A 19638-nucleotide genomic window follows, 5' to 3' on the forward strand; every position below is an offset into this window, starting at 1 on the left:
CCCCCCCCCCCCCCCCGAGATCTCCCCCCACGTTCCCCCTCTCCCCCGGCACCCGCCCCCCCCTCACGCTCTCTCTCCCACACAGTGCTCAAACGAATCGGTCCTGGCCGCCACCTTCCATCCCACGGAGCCGACGCTGCTCATCACCTGCGGGAAGTCGCACATCTACTTCTGGAACCTGGACAAGGGCAGCCTGAGCAAACGGCAGGGCATCTTCGAGGTGAGGGGGTCCGGGGGAGCTGAGCCGGGGCTGGGAATTGGGGGGGCCACTAGGGCTGCACCAGAGGGAGTTGGGAGGCCTTTGCCCTCGTTACGGGGTTCAGTTTCTGTGCCCTCAAGGTTGGAGGTTGGGGGGTACTGAGGCCTGTGTCCTAGTAATGGGTATTTTTTTTGGGGGGGTGTCAAGTTCCTGATAATGGGGACTTGGGGGTCCTGGCCTGGGGGGGCAGGTCCCTGGTCCCAGGCCGGGGGGTGTTTGCCCCAAGCTGGGCGAGGCAGGTCCCTGCGAAGAAGCAGGGTTTAAGAAACGTTCATCATGTCCCATGGTCTTCCCATCTTCTAACGCCCACGCCTGGCGCCTGAAATTCTGGCGTGAAAATCATTTCCCGGCAGGCTGTCAGGTGTGCAACACGTTCACTCCTCGTGCCAGGAGCGGGAGGCAGAACACACGGCAGGCTCTTGCGTTACAAGAGGCCTCGGTCACTAACGCGTTGGGACCCAATAGCTCTAAGGGATCTGAGGCTAAGAATAGGAGACTGGAATCGGCTCTGACCATGTCCGGACCCAAGAAACCCTCCGGATCAGAAACAGGAGTTTGGCTCCGGTGCCAGGCTGTAGCCCCAGCTCATCCTCGAATCTGGCTTTAACCTCGGTACCTTCCCCACTGGCCTGGGTCTGGACAAGCGACCGATGGATCCTCGGAGCGTCTCAGGAGCATCTCTCTCCGTTCCCCAGAAGAGAGAGGCCAGTCTGCAGCCTGTCTCCAGCAGCTCCTCGGATCACTCTCATTTCACAGATCCGAAGTCTGAAGACTCAGGAGAGATTTTCGGATCTGGTTGGACAAAGCCAACGATAAAGGTTATGGCTTAAATTCATCTGGCTCCTCACCCCTCTTCAGATCCAATCGGATTGTATTTCCTGCCGGGCAAAAGACCGAGACGAGAGGTGCCGAGAGAGAGGTCTCCGGGGTTATTACCGCCACTGCCTCGAACCCTTCCTGGGCCGCCGGGAGAGACCTTTTCTCCACCGTTCTGTGGTTAGGATCCCTACATCGCAGCGTTCACCGACGCTATCGGCTTCAGGATTGGATCTGCTGTCAGACAGGGAGCGAGATTGTGTGCTCATGCCGAAGAGATGGTCTTTCCCCAAGTGAAGTTTTTGTGCATGAGGTAATACCGGATTGCCGATGTGTCCTACTGGGGAAGTTGGCAGGACTGGCCTGTGTCTCCTTGGATGGCCTGGCCGCACTGGCCAACTCCTCCTCTCTCTTCCCTTACCAGACTAGAAGGCGGGACTCTCCGGTGCCGGAAAGCAGTCTGTGGATCTAGGCCATTCGGTTCAGAGTTACAGAACATGTCACAGACTCACAGGCCTGGGCTCTCTCAGCTCCGTATGGGAGGAACCCCCTTCAGTGTGACAGCACTTCTTGGGGGCCCACTCTCGGGGGTTAAGCCCTGGGCTCCGCCGCCTCCTGGAACAGCCCTCAGCACACCTGTCTCTGCCGTGGGCCCCTCCGGGAGTCCACGTGCTCTGGATCCCCAGGGCCTCCACGCCCAGAGGAAATAATGCAACCCTGTTCTCTGCCTGCAGTGACTCTCAGCCAGCGTAGCCTAGCAACCCTCAGCCCAGTCCAACTGGGTCTGTCTCCATCCCCATGGGCTCCGGCTGCTCTCTCTGTTCCCAGTCCAGAAGCCCCCTCCTTCCAGCCGAGCATCCTATATCACCTCCCCCAACTGCCTTTGTCTTCGGTCCCAGGTAAACAGGCCGCCTGGGCCTCCTCTTCCATCTTTTGTTCCCCCATTGGCTGAAACTGGCTACCGAGGTCCTCTCTCCTCAGCCCATTGTCGTCCCACTGGTCAGAACCAGCTGACTTCCAAGCTGGGGTGGGCCTCCCGGTCAGCAGTTGCTGGGGTCCCCAATCTCCAGGCCATCGTCTGGAGTCCCGGCTGCTAGGCAAGGTCACACCTGGTCCTTTGCAATAACAAACCCTCTCCCACCACCTCGTTAAACACGCAGCACACGGGGTAATCAGACACACATAGTATTCTTGCAAAACGCTAAGAAAATCCCCCACTTCGTCACAGCCCCCCCACCCCAGACCAGGAGGTATTCTCGGAAGAGGACTCCCAGGAGGGTTCTCCACGGGGTGACCTTGAATGCGACGTCATACTCCAGTCTCAGAGGGGCTCAGCTGTTGACAACGTTGGAGTAGCGACAGCATTGTCTCCTCTGAGGCTGCAATTCAGTTTGACAAATTGGTTGGTAGGATGGCATCAGTAGCATTCGAGGAGACTTCCCATCGAGTTTTCAATATTCTGGGTCCTACTGTCATGGACTCACAGGACTCGTGCTCTCTCTTGGCTCCATACGGTCCCTGGGGGGATCCCCTTCAGTGCGACAGTCCTTCTCGGGGATCCATTCTCTTTCGGGGGTTAAGCCGTAGGCCCCTCTGCCTCCTGGAACCGCACCTCTCTGAGCCCTCAGCACGCCTGTTTCTTGCTGTGAGCCCCCTCAGGGAGTCGAGTCACTCTGGACTCCCGGGGCCTCCACTCCCAGAAGGAATAATGCCACCCTGATCTCTAGACTGGAGCGACTCTCAGCCAGCATAAAACAGGAGGGTTTATTGAGCATCTGAACCCTGCATTGGAAACTCTCTGGGCCTCAGGCCTGGCTTCCCTCAGCACAGGACATCTAGGTCTGTCCAGCCTCTGGGTGGGCTCTGGCTGCTCCCTCCTCCCAGCCCAGGACCCCCTCCTTCCAGTTGGCCAGCCAATACCACCGTCCCCCAAGTCCCGCCTCTGTCCTTTGTCTTCTGTCCCAGGTAAACAGGCTGTCCGGGCCTCCTCTCCTCCCAGCCTCTCCTCTCATCCATCCTTTGTTTCCCCTCTGGCTGGAACCAGCTGGTCAAGTCACTGGGGTCCTCTCTTCACATCCCATTGTCCTCCCACTGGCCAGAACCGGATGGAGCTGGGCCTCCTGGTCAGCAGGTCACCAGTCGCTGGGGTATCCATTTTCCAGGCCGTTCGCCGGCCCTCTGTAACAACAAACGCCCTCTCCCACCACCTCATTAAACCAGTAACACCCAGGGAAACTGAGTCCCACACCTACTGCCAAGGCTACAGCCTCCTTGCCTGTAGTAGAAGGGCTCTGGCAACTGGCAAAGTCCCTTTGGCCCAGACCATCTTCATGCCAACCAGTTTCTGGAAAGGCCACAAATTATGTCCTATCCCCAATGAGGGATTTTCTTGTTTGCATGTGCATCCTCAGCCCGACTGTTTGGTTATAGCAGCAGCTCTTGAAAGTCTAGATCAAGGTTTTCAACTTTCCACCTCCATGGATAAAGACGGGGGGAAATTGGAGACGCTGGGCAAAATATCATTTTCTTCCTGCATCCTTAAACACGCGCATAGCTAGCTACCAAGCCGTAATGGCTCGGTGTCAGTTTCAGTTATGGGAGCAGAAGTCTATTGAACATTTACCAGAATGGCAGAGGAAATTAACATCAGCCCCTATTAAGGAGGGCCAAAACGAGGCCAAAGATGTTCTTAGGGCATGATCATTTCGTGTCTCCGATACCACTTCCGCTTCGGTGGCATCTGCAGTAGCTCTGTGAAGACATCCTTAGTTATGTTCATCTTCTGTCCCGTTTGATATAAAACAAAGGACTTACCCTTTGCAGGGGATGGCATATTTGGTGCAAAAACAGATGAGACAGTGGCAAGACTGAGAGAGACTTGATCCACAGGAAGATAAGAACTTCTACCTCCTTATAGAAGGAGAATGTCTACACTGAAGTGCATGTATCACAGGCAACATAATCTCACCATCTTCCTCTTGCCCGAATCAGAGGAGACAGCCTTACTGTCAACAGCAAATGTCTTTTCAGAACCAAGACAGAAAGAAACCCTGCAAACCCCTTTTGAGAACAAAGATTTCCTCAGTCACATCTTCCCTATTGAACAACAGGACACAGGTTTGATGTGTTAGTTGAGAGCTTCGAAGCAAAGTCAGAAGGTCCCACCTATGGTTTTGGAGACCATCTGTCCAAATTTGACAATGCATGGACAGCTGTCACCTCGGACAGATGGCATTAGATACAGCGAAGGAAGGCTATACCATCCCATTCAAATCACTTCCTCCCTGCAGCCTTCCTCATGCATCCCGTGCCTTTTCAGGATCCTTCCCACAAGAGACTATCACCTCTCTAAGTACTCTGATCGCTAAAGGATTCAGTATTTTGGCGTATCTTCAACGATTGGAGATTTCTGGACATTGCTCTGTTTGCCACCAGACTCAATAAGCAATTACCCCATTTTTGCTCAAGAGCGGGTCTGGACAGACAATCATTGGCAAATCGGTTCCTCTTAGATTGGGGGAAAGGTCTTGTGTCTGCATCTCCCCCCAGTTCCCAAAGTTCTAGAGAGAAGGACACAGGATTCTGCCTGGATGATCTTGATTGCTGCAGCGTGATGGGGACAATAGTGGTACCCCAAGCTACTCCACTTAGCCAACGGCAAATACACAATGCTGCAGTTGTCAGCGGACCTACTCCGACAGCAGGAGAGGAGAGTCCTATCCCTAGATCTCAAATCATACATCTAACAGCCAGGGCGATAGGACTTTGAGGGACCTAGAAAGGTTATGTTCCATTGAGGGCCAGCGAATTCTCATTAGTGCTGGAAAACCTGGTACTAGGAGAAGTTATGACTTTAAATGGGAAAGATTCGTTATACAGGCAGCTAATAGAAATGTGGACCCAGTTTCAACCCATGTTCAATTGATCTTAGAATACCTGTTGCGCTTAGACTCCCTTTTATCTTTCTCCTGTGAAAGTACATCTAGCAGTTTTTGCATCAGTCCATATTCCTCTTCAGGGTAAATCCATGTTCTCACACAAGCTGGTGAGGGACGTTGTAGAAGGTTTATTGAATATTTATCCTCCTGTCCCTACGTGGAAGCTGAATTGAGTATTAACTCGGCTCATGTCTCCCCCGTGTGAGCTGTTATGGTTGTTCCCTGTTTCATCTTTCTACCGAGACAGCCTTTATACGAGCAATTGCTTACGCCAGGAGAATCAGTGAGCTGCATAGAATCATAGAATATCTGGGTTGGAAGAGACCTCAGGAGATCATCTAGTCCAATCCCCTGCTCAAAGCAGGACCAACACCAACTAAATCATCCCAGCCAGGGCTTTGTCAAGCTGGGCCTTAAAAACCTCTAAGGATGGAGATTCCACCACCTCCTTAGGTAACCCATTCCAGTGCTTCACCAGCCTCCTAGTGAAAAAGTTTTTCCTAATATCCAACCTAAACCTCCCCCACTGCAACTTGAGACCATTGCTCCTTGTTCTGCATGCATTGATGGTGCGCTTCCCAGACAAAGCAGTTCTTAGACCACATCCTACATCCCTTCTGAAGGCAGCTTTGGATTTCCGGGTTAATCAAAGTGTAACCTTACCTGGGTTTTCTCCTAAACCTCGTACGAGTGAAGGGGATTTTAGATCACGGAAAGAGCGCTCTTCGTATTCTCTAGGTAGAATTCAGGTCATTTCATATACGGGTGCTGTCAGGGTTCCCTCCCCACTCTGAACTCTGGGGTACAGATGTGGGGACCCGCATGAAAGACCCCCCCTAAGCTTATTTCTACCAGCTTAGGTTAAAAACTTCCCCAAGGCACAAATCTGTCCTTGTCCTTGGATGAGTACTGCTGCCACCACCAAGTGATTTAAACAAAGATTCAGGGAGGGTCACTTGGATCCCTGTCTCCCCCAAAATATCCCCCCAAGCCCCTACACCCCCTTTCCTGGGGAGGCTTGAGAATAATATCCTAACCAATTGGTTACAAAGTGAGCACAGATCAACCCCCCTGGGTCTTTAGGACACTGAAAAACAAGCAGGTTCCTAAAAGAAGTTTATTTAAAAAAAGATAAAAGAATCACCTCTGTAAAGTCAGGATGGAAGATAACTTTACAGGGTAACAAAAAGATTCAAAACACGGAGGATTTCCCCTCTAGGCAAAACTTTAAAGTTACAAAAACAGGGATAAACCTCCCCCTTAGCACAGGGAAAATTCACAAGCTAAAACAAAAGATAATCTAACGCATTTCCTTCCTATTACTTACAATTTGTAATCTTAGAGGCCTTTAGTTCAAGTACGGCTTTGGGGGATGTATTTTCCCTGCCCTGGTTCCTCGCTGTCCCGGAGAGAACACACAAAGAGAGCACAAAACAAAAACCTTCCCCCACAGATTTGAAAGTATCTTCTCCCCGCATTGGTCCTTTTGGTCAGGTGCCAACCAGGTTACTTGAGCTTCTTAACCCTTTACAGGCAAAGGAAGGATTTTATGCTACCCTTAGCTGTAAGTTTATGACAGGTGCTTTGAAGGGTCAGGCTGTTTCCTAGCTAGACAGGTCGGGCTTTGCACCGAAGAGTGTTCTCGGGCAGCTTGGCATTCCGCTCCCGCTCCTCTCTGAGCTCACTAGTTAGAGGGACAGCTACACCGGCAGCACAGCCCCCTTATTGAGCTTGGCCAGGCTGCTCCGTGGGGTACGGTTCCCACGAGACAAGACGTGCATCAGGGCTGGGTTTGGCAGAGGGGCCCACCCGTTGCTGGTCAGTTCCGACTCGGTCCCAAGCCCGCAGAGGCCAGTTACAGGTGGCCTGCGTTTTCCTCCTCCCCCAGAAACACGAGAAGCCCAAGTACGTGCTGTGCGTGGCCTTCACCGAGAATGGAGACGTGGTCACCGGGGACTCTGGGGGCAACCTCTACATCTGGGGCAAAGGTCAGCGCCGGGAGGGGTGGGGGCAGTGGGAGCTGCCCAGGACAGGGGACTGGCTGGGGGAGGGAGAATTCCATGTGGGAGGAGCTACCAGAAAGATTTGGATGGGGGGCGGGTGGGAGCTGGAGTCATAGCAGCACAAGTGACCCTGTAACCACCCCTTGGGGACCCTAAATTACAGCTGCATCTCCCCCTGCAAGGGTGGGGGGGCGTTGGGTCACGGGTGGGGGAGGGGGGCGTGGGTCACGGGTGGGGGAGGGGGCCCAGCAGGGGCATGGGCGTGGTGGGTCCCAGTGGGGGGGGCCTCCAGGGGGGGGCGCGTGGGGGGTCCCCGCGGGGGGGTCCCGCGGTGGCGGGGGCCTTGCCGGCAGGGGGGAACCGGATCAGCCAAGCGGTGCTGGGGGCCCACGAGGGTGGCGTCTTCGGGCTGTGTGTGCTGCGCAATGGCACCATCGTCTCGGGCGGCGGCAAGGACCGCCGGGTTGTGCTCTGGGGGCGCGACTACCAGAAGCTGCAGGAGAATGAGGTGAGGGGGGTCAGTGGGGGGGAGCAGCTACTGCCCCCGCTCAAGGGTCCCCTTTGGGGTGCAGTGTTCTGCCGCCACGCAGGCACCACGAGGCAGGAGGGAGGGTGGGCAGAATCCCAGGAGCCAGGACTCCTGGGTTCTCTCCCCAGCTTGGGCTGGGGGAGGCTGGGAGCCAGGACTCCTGGGTTCTCTCCCCAGCTTGGGTGGAGGGAGGCTGGGAGCCAGGACTCCTGGGTTCTGCCTCGAGCTCTGGGAGGGGAGTGGGGTCTGGTGGGTTGGAGCGGGGAGGAGGGGCAGGGCTGGGAGCCAGGACACCTGGGTTCTATCCCCAGCTATGCCTGTGGCTCAGTGCCCTCCCCTCCCCCAGGTCCCAGAGAGCTTCGGGCCCGTGCGCACCATCGCAGAAGGCAAAGACGACACCCTCTTCGTGGGGACGACCCGCAACTCTGTGCTGCAGGGCTCGCTGGCCACTGGCTTCTCCTCCCTGGTGCAGGTACCCCTCCCCCCTCTCCCATGGAGGTTCCCCTCCCCCCCCACGCAAGCCGTCCCCCACCCCCATGCAAGTCTTCATCATTACGGACCCAAAGGGTTGGGGCTCTGGCCCCAGCTTTGGAACAGTCTCTGGGAGGCCCCGTCAATGCGCCGGACCCCTGGGGTCTCACTCTTCCTCTGGGGCAGGCCCCGCGGCTTCACCGCCTCTCTAGGCCGGACCCCTGGGCCGCCAGCCCCACTGTGAGCTCCGCTCAGCGAGACCCACTGAGGCAGACCCTGAGGGAGACTTGTACAGCGTGGGCACGGGCAGGGTTATTAGGCAACTGGCCCCAGCGTAGAAAGTCCTTGGTCAGCAGAGAGGAGAAAGTTACAGCCTGGCCCGTCCCGACCAGCCCCAAGCCCGGCCAAGCCGTGCGACCCCCTTTGTGTGTCATCTTTGGTCACGTTTCCAGACGTCCCACCTGGCCTCTTCTCAGTCCTTTGTTCCCAGCTACTCAAAGCAGGCTGGGGTCCTGCAGTGGGGGGCCTCCATGGTCATTAGGTGCTAGGTAGGAAATGTCCTGCTGATGGGATTGGGCATTGCCTTCGGGGACTTTCCATTGACCAGGGCCCCCAGACAGCCCAGCACCATTCACACCTGCATCTCTAGGCCTCCACCGAGAGTAACCAGCCCGTTCCCACCCCACTCGGTGACAATGCAGCATGGGGGGAAACTGAGGCACGCACAGTATTCATACCAAATGTTTGCAGAAAATTCCCACTTGATCACATCATTTCCCGCTTCGAGAGCGAACTGATCGGGATCGCTTCAGCCAGGGACCTGGGGAAGTTCAGCCCCACCTTCCCCCACCCTGGGTAGCTGCACTGCCAGGACCTTTCGGGTTTGAAACTGGCCTGGGGTCCTGCCACTCCCTGCCCCCCTCATCTGCCAGGGAGCAAGAAGAGCAGTGACCCCCGTTCCGCCATGTGCCAGTTGTCTCGGGGGCAGCTGGGGTGGGACTCCTTGCCCCAGCCGTATCTCAGGGGCTCTGGTGTCCCAGGGGCTGGTGAGGCCAGGATGCAGGAGGCTCCCCAACATCATAGAATCATAGAATATCAGGGTTGGAAGGGACCTCAGGAGATCATCTAGTCCAACCCCCTGCTCAAAGCAGGACCAATCCCCAGACAGATTTTTACCCCAGTTCCCTAAATGGTCCCCTCAAGGATTGAACTCACAACCCTAGGTTTAGCAGGCCAATGCTCAAATCACTGAGCTATCCCTCCCCCCATGGGCATGCCTCCCTTTGGTCCTGGGTCCCAACCCCAGGGCTGCTCATATGCAAGGTGCCCATCTCCCCTCTTGGGGTAACCTGTTGCCCTCACCCCCAGGGCAGAGTCCTCTCATCTCCCCCCCCCCACTTCTGGAGGGCTGGGATTCCCGGGCCACAGCCTTCCAGCTGCTTCCCCCTTCCCCGGGGCTTCTCTCACCCGTGGACAAGGCAAACCGGTTTGGCTGCCCCCTGCCCCACCTGCATGTGCCCAGGCTCAGCTGGGGGTCTCCTGGGAACTGGGGTGTGGCTCACATCTGCGGTGTGGAGCTGGGCGGGGACCGGATCCAGGTGTCTGGTTACAGACCGGCAGGTGTCCTGAGCCAGGGGGAAAATCCCCCCTCCCTCACGATAGCTGCATCTCACCTGGCTGGCGTGACTCAGAGCTTTGGCAGTTACAGAAGCTGGGCCTGGATCCTGTCTTAGAGCGACACAGTCATTCCCTCAAGGGCATCAAACCTGATATCTTGGAGAGCCCTAAGGACCAGCCCCGCCCCTGAATCCTTCCTGAGCCGCGGGGATCTGAGGGCGAACGGCTTCACGTTTGGCTCCTTCGCCCCAGGTCCCAGCCCTTCAGCGTCGGGTGGGGTCACGCTGCACAGGGTTCTCTCTGTCCCAGCATCTCTCCACCCCATGAGTGTCTCCCCCGCCGACCGCGCCCACTCGGGTGTGTCTGAGCCCGGGGGGGTACAACCGGACACGTGGAGTGGGAGCCCGTCTGTGCCCCAGGGGCTGCCTGGGTCACGGCTTCCTGCCCATGCTCAGTCACACGTCGCTGCAGGCTGCCTGCCTGGGCTGACGGAGTGTGACTCAGCCTCTGTCCTGGCCAAACCAGCCGTGGGCATTTGGCCCACTTACACCCTGTCCGCCTGCGGATATTACCCCCAGGGCGGGGGGGGGGCCCCTGGGAGGGGGGCCCCCCCCCCCCCCCCTTCCCCGGATACTCCCCCAACTGTGGCTTTCCCCGAGTCCCCCTCCTGGGATGCTGCTGTTGGCTCCCCTTCCCCAGACCCATGCTCAGGCCAGTCCCCTTTGGGTCTCTTTCCATACCCGGCCCTGCTGCCCACCCCCTCCTCTGCCAGCCAGCACTGGGCAGATCCTTCGGCTCCCTGTCCGCTAGCCACGGTTTAAGCTTGTGGGGACAGATCTTACTGCACAGCTCCAACCCAGCCAGGTTATCGGGCTCCTCCAGCCTGGGGGCCCCTGCTGCAGAGAGATTCTTCCAGCTTCTCTGTAGGTGTCTTTGCACGCCCCGAAACCACCTCCTCCATGCCGCAGGGTCCATTCCAGTGGAGCCTGTTTGAACCGTCCCCAGTCTCCACCCCATCCCCCCGTATGGCTCTGGGGCTGAGGGAGGGGTGAGACAGCCGGGTTCAGATCACAGGCCCAGGCAAAGGCAGGGAGGTCGGCGTCTATATCATGCTCCCCACCACCACCACCACTAAACTGGGGCAACAATGTGGTATCTAGGCTCCTTGTGGAGTTGGCATCCCGGGGCCTTTCCCACTTGTTCCTCAGAGGGTCCTCTCACTCCTCCATCTCCAGTCCCTGCTCTTCTGGGTCCTACAGCTCCTTCCCTCTCAGCTCCAGCTCCCACCACTTCAGATCTGTCAGTGGGAAGCCAGGTCATAAGATCTGGATGGGAAACCAGGTCTCGAGGACGTCCTGCTGCTGCCTCAGCCGCTGTCTGTGTCACTGCCCAGCTGCTGCCTCGGCCACTCTCAGACCCGCTTGGGGTCTGGAACCTGCTTCGTGGACCCATCGTCCTTCTCCAGCTGTGCAATCAGCTGCTCCTTGTTGAGCATCCCAACGCCTAACCCTGTCTCCCTGCCCGGGTTGTGATGTCCTTAGGGAGATGGTTCTACGTCATTTCCTTTAACTGCCCTTGTTTTACTGCTGCACGTCACTTACTGCAAACGGCTTCTTGTGTATTCAGCATCCCACTACTGCCACCACCAGTCATGGATCAGCAGGGTTGGTGCTCTGGCCCCATGTGACGATGCGGTTCTGGCGGAACCCAACTGAGAGTGCCAACTCAGGACAAATTGCTCAAACAGGGCAGTTACAGCCCAAGGCTGGGGGTTTTTCCACCTCTAAGGCAAACCAAACCAGCCAGACTAAGAGGACTTCGGTCTCACCCCACTGGCTAACCGCAAGTTTCACAAGCAATCTCCTTAGACACTCCAGTTTCCCAGTATTACCACCAGTGCCACTCGTTATGGGGACAAATGGTTATGAAAACCAAGACCCCAGTAAAAGAAAAAGGTTCTCCTGATCTCAAAGGACCAAGCCCCAGACCCAGGTCAATATACAAATCAGATCTTACCCACAAATCACGCTGTTGCCAATCCTTTAGAATCTAAAATCTAAAGGTTTATTCATAAAAGGAAAAAGATAGAGATGAGAGCTAGAATTGGTTAAATGGAATCAATTACATACAGTAATGGCAAAATTCTTGGTTCAGGATTTAGAATAAACTGCAGGTTCAAATCAAGTCTCTGGAATACATCCCCCGCTGGGATGGGTCCTCAGTCCTTTGTTCAAAGCTTCAGCTTATAGCAAAGTTCCTCCAGAGGTAAGAAGCAGGATTGAAGACAAGATGGAGATGAGGCATCAGCCTTATATAGTCTTTTCCAGGTGTAAGAACACCTCTTTGTTCTTACTGTGGAAAATTACAGCAAAATGGAGTCTGGAGTCACATGGGCCAGTTCCTGCATACTTTGCTGAGTCTCAAGGCATATTTGCCTTCTCTCAATAGGTCCATTGTATAGCTGATGGTCCTTAATGGGCCATCAAGTAGGCTAGGCAGAGCTAACACCATTTTGTCTGGGATGTCACCCAGCAGCATAGCATAAGTTTGAAATACAGACAGTATAGAGCCAATATTCATAACTTCAACTACAAAATTGATACACACATATAGACAGCCTAATCATAACCAGTAAACCATAACCTTGTCTTAGACACCCCATTTGACCCCCTTTATACAAGATTTGGGTGCCACTACAGGACCTTGGTTGCAACAATGATCTATATGGTCCCAGATTATATCAATAACGTCACACCCCAGCTTTGGAGAGGCCCCCTTCAGTGTGCTAGACACCCTGGGGGTCTCACTCTTCCTCCAGAGCAGGCTCCGCGGTGTCACCACCTCCCTAGGCTGGACCCTGGGCCACCAGCCCCTGTGCTTCCCACTGTGAGATCTACTCAGCGAGACCCACTGAGGCAGACCCCGAGGGACAGTTGTACAATCTTAGGGAGCAACGCCCCTCACTCAGCATCTGCAGGGATGCTCAGCCAGTGTTGTCTAAACAGCCGGCTGTATTAGTCGACTGGACCCCAGCATAGAAAGTGTTTGGTCAGCCGAGAGAAGAAAGTTACCGCCTAGCCCATTGTGGTTAGCTCAGAGCCCAGCAGAGCAGTGTGATCCCCTTCGCTCCTAGCCTGTCCCTCCGTGTCATCTTTGTTCAAGTTCCCAGGCCCGTCCCACCTGGCCCCTCCTGTTCCCAGCTGCTCAAACCTGGGTGACTTTCTGCGAGGGGGGAGCCCTCCATGGTCGTTAGTTGCTAGGTACCAAGTGTCCCGCTGATTGGATTGACTATTGGCTTCGGGGACTCTCCATTGACCCGGGCTCCCAAACCTGAGACAGCCAGGCGCCATTCACACCTGCATCTCTAGGCCACCACCAAGAGAAACCAGCCCTTTCCTGACCCCTTGGTGACAGTGCAGCATAGGGGGAAACTGAGGCACACACAGTATTCATACTAAATGTTTACAGAAAATTCCAACTTCAACATACCTATCCCTTCCCCTTGCAGGTACCCATCCCCTCCCCCTCTCCTCCCCCCTCCCCCAGGTACCCATCCCCACCCCGCACCCCATGGGTATCCATCCCTTCCCCCTCTCTCCCCCTTGCAGGTATCCATCCCCACCTCCACCCCCGCAGGTACCCATCCCCACCCAAGCAGGTATCCATCCACCCCCGCGCAGATATCCATATCCGCCCCCCATGCAGGATGCCCTGCCATGCCCTGGAGTAGGAATCTGGGGCAGGACAAATGGTGCTGAGACTTCCCTGACAGCCAAAAGAAGAGCTCTGTGCTGGCTCAGCCCCTCCCTCTGCCTTCTTGGTTGGCGGGGTGTGGGTGGGGCTCTCTGCGCTTTGGGGTCTGGATACTGGGGGTCACATGCCACATCCTGAGCCTGGTTCTTGAGGGCATCAGGCGGTGGGGAGCAAACGCGGGTAGGGGGTGCCTAGAATACTCCATGATCAGACTGAGGAGATTAGCGATTATCTTCAAAGCCTCATGGAAGACGGGAGAGATTCCAGAGAACTGGAAAAGGGCAAATATGGTGTCCATCGATAGAAAGGGGAATGAAGACATCCCAGGGAATTACAGACCAGTCAGCTTAACGTCCGTACCCAGAACGAGAATGGAGCAAATAATCCATCAATCAATTTGCAAACACCTAGAAGATAATAAGGTGATAAGTTGTCACGGACTCACAGATCGTGCCCACTCTTGGCCCCGTGCGGTCCGTGGGGGGTGCCCCTGTTAGTGAGACAGCCCTTCTCAGGGGTCCACTCTCTCTCGGGGTCAGGCCCCTCCACCTCCTGGAGCCGCACCTCTCGGAGCCTTAGCACGTCTGTCTCTCGCCGTGGGCCCCCTTAGGGAGTACACTCGCTCTGGACCCCCCGGGCCTCCACTCCGGAAGGGGTTGATGCCACCCTGTTCTCTAGACCGGAATGACTCTCAGCCAGCGTAAAACAGGAGGGTTTATTGAGAGTTGAACACAGCACAGGAAACTCTCAGGGCCTCAGGCCTGGCCTCCCTCAGCCCAGCACATCCCAGTCTCTCTGCATCCAGGTGGGCTCTGCCTGCTCCCCCTCTCCAGCCCAGAGCCCCCCTGCTTCCCAGCTGGGCATCTGATATCACCGGCCCCAGGCCCCGCCTCTGTCCGTTGTCTTCTCTCCAGGTAAACAGGGTCGTAAAACGGGGCCTCCTCTCCTCACTTCTGTCCTCTGGCTGGAACCGGCTGGTTAGGTCACTGGGTCCTCACTCTGCAGCCCATTGTCCGCCCACTGGCCAGAACCGGCTGCGTCTCCTAAGCTGGGCCCCCGGGTCACCAGTCGCTGGGGTATCCATCCTCCAGGCCATCGGCTGGGGTCCCAAGTTCCCTCTCCGGTCCTCTGTAACAACAAACTCCCTCTCCCCTCACCTCGTTAAACCAGTAACACCCAGGGAAACTGAGTCCCACCCCCTCCGCATGCAAACCATTGAAACTCCACAGAAAACAAGAAACCCCCCTACTTCGTCAGCATGGCTTTGTCAAGAACAAATTGTGTCCAACCAATTGGATAGCTTTCTTTGACAGTGTAACAAGCCTTGTGGAGGGGGTGAGGAGAGCGGTAGCTATGGTATAGCTTGACTTTAGTAAGGCTTTTGATACAGTCTCGCATGACCGCCTCATAAACAAACTAGGGAAATGCAACCTAGATGGAGCTACTATAAGGTGGGTGCATAACTGGTTGGAAAATCGTTCCCAGAGAGTAGTTATCGGTGGTTCACAGTCATGCTGGAAGGACATAACGAGCGGGGTCCCGCAGGGATCGGTTCTGGGCCCGGTTCTGTTCAATATCTTCATCGATGATGTAGATAATGGCATAGAGAGTCCACTTATAAAGTTTGTGGATGATACCAAGCTGGGAGGGGTTGCGAGTGCTTTGGAGGATAGGATGAAAATTCAAAATGATCTGGACAAACTGGAGAAATGGTCTGAAGGAAATAGGATGAAATTCAATAAGGACAAATGCAAAGTGGTCCACTTAGGAAGGAACAATCAGTTGCACACCGACAAAATGGGCAATGACTGTCTAGGAAGGAGTACTGTGGAAAGGGATCTGGGGGCCTTAGTGAATCACAAGCTAAATATGTGTCAACAGTGTAACACTTGCAAAAAAGCAAATATTCTGGTATGTATTAGCAGCAATGTTGTAAGTAAGACACGAGAACCGCTCTACTCCGCGCTGATTAGGCCTCAGCTGGAGTATTGTGTCCAGTTCTGGGCGCCACATTTCAGGAAAGATGTGGAGAAATTGGAGAGAGTCCATGATGAAAGGTCTAGAAAACATGACCTATGAGGGAAGACTGAACAAACTGGGTTTGTTTAGTCTGGAGAAGAGAAGACTGAGCGGGGACATGATAGCAGTTTCAAGTACATAAAAGGTTGTTACAAGGAGGAGGGTGAAAATTGTTCTCGTTAACCTCTGAGGACAGGACAAGAAGCAATGGGCTTAAACTGCAGCCAGGGCGGTTTGTGTAAGACATTAGGAAGAAGTTCCTGTCAGGGCAGCTAAGCCCTGGAACAAATCGCCCAGGGAGGGTTGGAATCTCTGTCCCTGGAGGTTTTTAAGAGCAGATTGGACGAGCAGCTGGCAGGGGTGGGCGAGTTATTACGTGGTCCTGCCGTGAGTGCAGGGGGCTGGACTACGTGCCCTCTCGAGGTCCCTTCCTGCCCTACACTTCTGTGATTCTATGGTCACCTGGGAGGAGGGGAGGGCTCATGAGGGCCTTGGGTGTGGGGGTGAGCGCTTGGGAGCGGGGCAAGGTGGGGGTCGCAGCCATAGGGACATACACAGGACACATAGAAAACAGTTGCAACCTGGTTTGTGGGTCAGGAGTCAGGACACCTGGGTTCTATCCAGCTCTGGGAGGGGAGGGGGCCAGGACTCCTGGGTTCTATCCCCATCTCTGAGGGGGATTATGCTCACCTTGCTGAGTCCCAGGGAGCCCTGGGTGGGAAGGGCTGGGCACTCAGCAGGGCCATCTCTCCCCAGGGTCACACGGAGGAGCTCTGGGGCCTGGCCACCCACCCCAGCCTGGACCAGTTCCTGACCTGCGGCCAGGACAGGCAGGTTCATCTGTGGAGCGTGGCCACCCGCCGGCCGCTGTGGAGCAAAGCCATCGAGGTGAGCGGATTGGGGGCCCCACCAGCTGGGAGGGTCCCACAGAGTGGGGGTGGGGCATTGGCTGCAGTTCTCCTAGGCCTGGAGTGAACCTGTCTCTCTCTGCCCCCCAGGACGCGGCCCGCTCGGCTGGCTTCCATCCCAACGGCTCCGTGCTGGCGGTGGGGACGGTGACGGGAAGGTATGGGGAAGGGGCTGGCCCTGGGGGGGCACTGCAGCCCTACGGGGAGCCCAGGGCAAGGTGGGGAGTGGGGCACAGAGCCTCGTTCCTGTGGGGTGGGGGAGGGCGCAGGGTCCGTGCTGCTGCCCCCGAGCTGGCAGCCCCTTGACGGTGGTGGCTCCCGGCATAGCCCCAGTGCCTGGCAGAGTTCAGGCCTGGCCTGGGAACCGGCGCTGTAGTGACCCTCTGTCCCTGGGCAGCTGTGTCTGGGCACCCCCAGGGTGGGGTTTGCCAGCCGGCTCCGGCCATGCTGCCTGCGGGCAGGACGCGCTGCTGCTGCTCCAACTCGGGGGCCTGTACCCTAGAGCGCCCGCCCTCCCGAGATCCCAGCCCCACAGAGGGCCAGACCCCAAGATGAAGGATTATTGGAGGGGAGGGGGTGCCAGGCCCTTCTTCCCCCCCCCCCCCAGGTATCTGTCACCCATCGGACATGCTGGGCAGGTGCAGGGTCCCTGGACCACAGTCCCGTTCTTCCCGCCAGGTGGCTGGTGCTGGACACGGAGACTCGGGACCTGGTCACAATCCACACGGACGGCAGCGAGCCCATCTCCGTCGTCAGCTTCTCGCCAGGTAGGGGACACCCAGCGCACTGCGGGGGCAGCTGCAGCTGAGCTAGCAGGGGCCGCGGGTCGGGATTGAGGGGCACCGGCAGAGCTGGGGGGGAGCCCAGGGCTGGGCTGGCAGGGGCTGCGGGTCGGGAGTGAGGGGCACCGGCAGAGCTGGGGGTGGGGAGCCCAGGGCTGGGCTGGCAGGGGCTGCGGGTCGGGAGTGAGAGGCACCGGCAGAGCTGGGGGAGCCGACCCTGTCATGCCTGCCTTGACCCCGCATCCTCAGCCCTTCCCGTCCCCAATTCCAGTAGCCCCTTGGCTCCCGTGAGGGGCGTCCCGACGTCCGTCCCTGGCCCAGGCCCTGCTCCCCAGCCCGTGTGGCTCTGCCCAGCTCCCCCTCTCTGTGCCCCCAGATGGCAGCTACCTGGCCGTAGGCTCCCACGATAACTTCGTCTACGTGTACGGCGTCTCCGAGGGCGGCAGGAAGTACACCCGCGTCGGCAAGTGCTCGGTAGGTGGGGGCCGGGCGGGGAAGGAGGGGCCCTCGCCGGGGCTCTGCTGGAGGGGCGCCCATGGGGCTGGCGGAGCCACTCGCCCTGCAGCACAGGGGGTGGCCAGCGGCGGGCACTGCCGAGCTTGTACCCTGCGAGGCTCACCACAGGGCTGCCCTGGCCGGGGGCGGGGAGCAAGTCAGGGGCCTCTCGGGGCCCCTCTGGAACCAGCCGCTTGTTCTCTCTGTAGCACAGGCACCCCCAGAACCCCAGGTCAATACTCCCACTGGGGTCGGTCACACCCCCCGCTAGCCCCCTGCTCTGCCCCCCAGGGTCAGTCACCTCCCCCCACCCCGTTAACCCCCTCTGCCCCTCCCCCACAGGGTCATTCCAGTTTCATCACTCACCTAGACTGGGCAGCCGACAGCAGCTGTTTCGTCACCAACTCTCTGGACTACGAGATCCTGTACTGTGAGTGTGGCCTGGGGTGTGCTGGGGAGCTGTGTCCCGCTGGGCGTCGGGCCGGGCTCTGGGCATCGGGCCGGGGAGCCAGGCCCCGCTGGGCACCGCGCCAGGCTCTGGGCATCAGGCCGGGGAGCCGGGCCCACCTGGGTGCTGTGCCAGGCTCTGGGCATCGGGCTGGGGAGCCGGGCCCCGCTGGAGGCTGTACCAGGAGCTTGGCCCAACTGGGCACCATGCCAGGAGCTGGGGTCCCGCTGGGCACCACCCTTTAAAGGCTGGGATGCTTTGGCCCCAAGGTGGCAGTGACAAATCAAACCAGGGGCAGGCGTGTTCTTCCCCCCTGGGAGGAGAGAAATAGTCCCGTGTCCCCAGTGGGGCATCTCGGCAGTGGGTAGCCCAGGGCCCCCCATTTCCCTGCGGGGCCCAGAGACACCCACATCCTCAGCCTGGGGAGTAAACGGTTAATACAGGAAGGTACTTGGGGGGCCCAAGGTGCAGCCAGCTCAGGGCTGACCTGGAGCCCAGGACTCCTGGGTTCCACTCCTGGCGCTGGCTGGTGGCAGGGCTGCACCCTGGTCCCCCCCATAATGGGGGGATTATGGGACTGCCCCCCCCAGGGCGGCACAGGGAGACCCCCGCGGCTAGGGGAGTATCCTGGGCTGTTGGGGTCGGGGGCTCTGGGGCTGCTCTGTGGGGCAGGGTCCCCTGCTCATCCGGCCCCCTTGTCTCCAGGGGACCCCACCACCTGCCGGCAGATCCCCAATGCCGGGGCCGTGCGCAACCTGGAGTGGGCCACGGCCAGCTGTGTGCTGGGCTTCGGGGTCTTCGGTGAGTGCCGGGGCAGCAGGGAGCTGGGGGCCAGTCCCACTCAGGACACACACACCCCGGCTGTGGGGCGTGGCTGGTCCCGCTGCACTGGGGGGCTGTTTGGGGAACAGGGCTGGGGGTGGCTGTAGGGGCTGGGGGTGGCAGGTGAGTAAAAGGTTGTGGAGCAGATTGGGGGTCTGGTCAGGAAGCGAGGGGGTGGGTGGGGCTGGGGGGGCGGGGGCTAGGGGCGTGGGTGGGGATGGGGTCGCTGGTTGGGGAGCAGGGCTTAGGGGGCAGGTTGGGGAGCGGTGCTGGGAGTGTGGGGCGGAAGGTCGGGGAGCGGGGCTCGGGGGGCTGGTTGGGGATTGGGATTGGGAAGTGGATTGTGCTGGAGGGGAGGTCGGGGAGCGGGGTTTGGGGGGCTGGTTAGGGAGTGGTGCAGGGGGCTGGGGGTGTGGGGCAGAAGGTCGGGGAGCGGGGCTCAGGGAGCTGGTCAGGGAGTGGGGCTGGGGTGTGGGTGCGGCTGGGGGGGCTGGTCGGGGAGCAGGATTGGGTGGGGAGCAGGGCTGGGGGCTGGTCGGGGAGCAGGGCTGGGGGGTGAATGGGGCTCAGTCAGGGAGCAGGAGTGGGGGCTCTGGGGTGGCCCCATGCTCAGGCCTGACCTGAGCTGCCCTGGCAGGGATCTGGCCAGAGGGCGCGGACGGGACAGACATCAACGCCGTGTGCCGCTCCCACGACGGCAAACTCCTGGCCTCCGCCGACGACTTCGGCAAAGTGCACTTGTTCTCCTACCCCTGCTGCCAGCCGCGGGTGAGTGCCA

General features: G+C 58.0%; 1 protein-coding gene across 1 annotated transcript in view; it reads left to right on the forward strand.

The window, feature by feature from the left end:
• EML2 (EMAP like 2) overlaps positions 1-19638 on the forward strand; it is a gene marked incomplete at its 3' end in the record, with an annotated part of 28442 nt that overhangs the window by 8536 nt on the left and 268 nt on the right. The window contains exons 9-19 of the mRNA XM_026658795.2: positions 86-220; positions 6902-7001; positions 7370-7524; positions 7892-8017; positions 16162-16293; positions 16404-16471; positions 16992-17080; positions 17472-17569; positions 17933-18020; positions 18744-18839; positions 19498-19628. Coding sequence (XP_026514580.1) covers positions 86-220; positions 6902-7001; positions 7370-7524; positions 7892-8017; positions 16162-16293; positions 16404-16471; positions 16992-17080; positions 17472-17569; positions 17933-18020; positions 18744-18839; positions 19498-19628 — 1218 coding nt within the window. The remainder of the gene's footprint in view (positions 1-85; positions 221-6901; positions 7002-7369; positions 7525-7891; positions 8018-16161; positions 16294-16403; positions 16472-16991; positions 17081-17471; positions 17570-17932; positions 18021-18743; positions 18840-19497; positions 19629-19638) is intronic.

This window comes from Terrapene carolina, unplaced genomic scaffold, assembly GCF_002925995.2.
Source record: "Terrapene carolina triunguis isolate 2854851 unplaced genomic scaffold, T_m_triunguis-2.0 Scaffold517, whole genome shotgun sequence".
In the NCBI taxonomy this organism is placed as follows: Eukaryota; Metazoa; Chordata; order Testudines; family Emydidae; genus Terrapene; species Terrapene triunguis.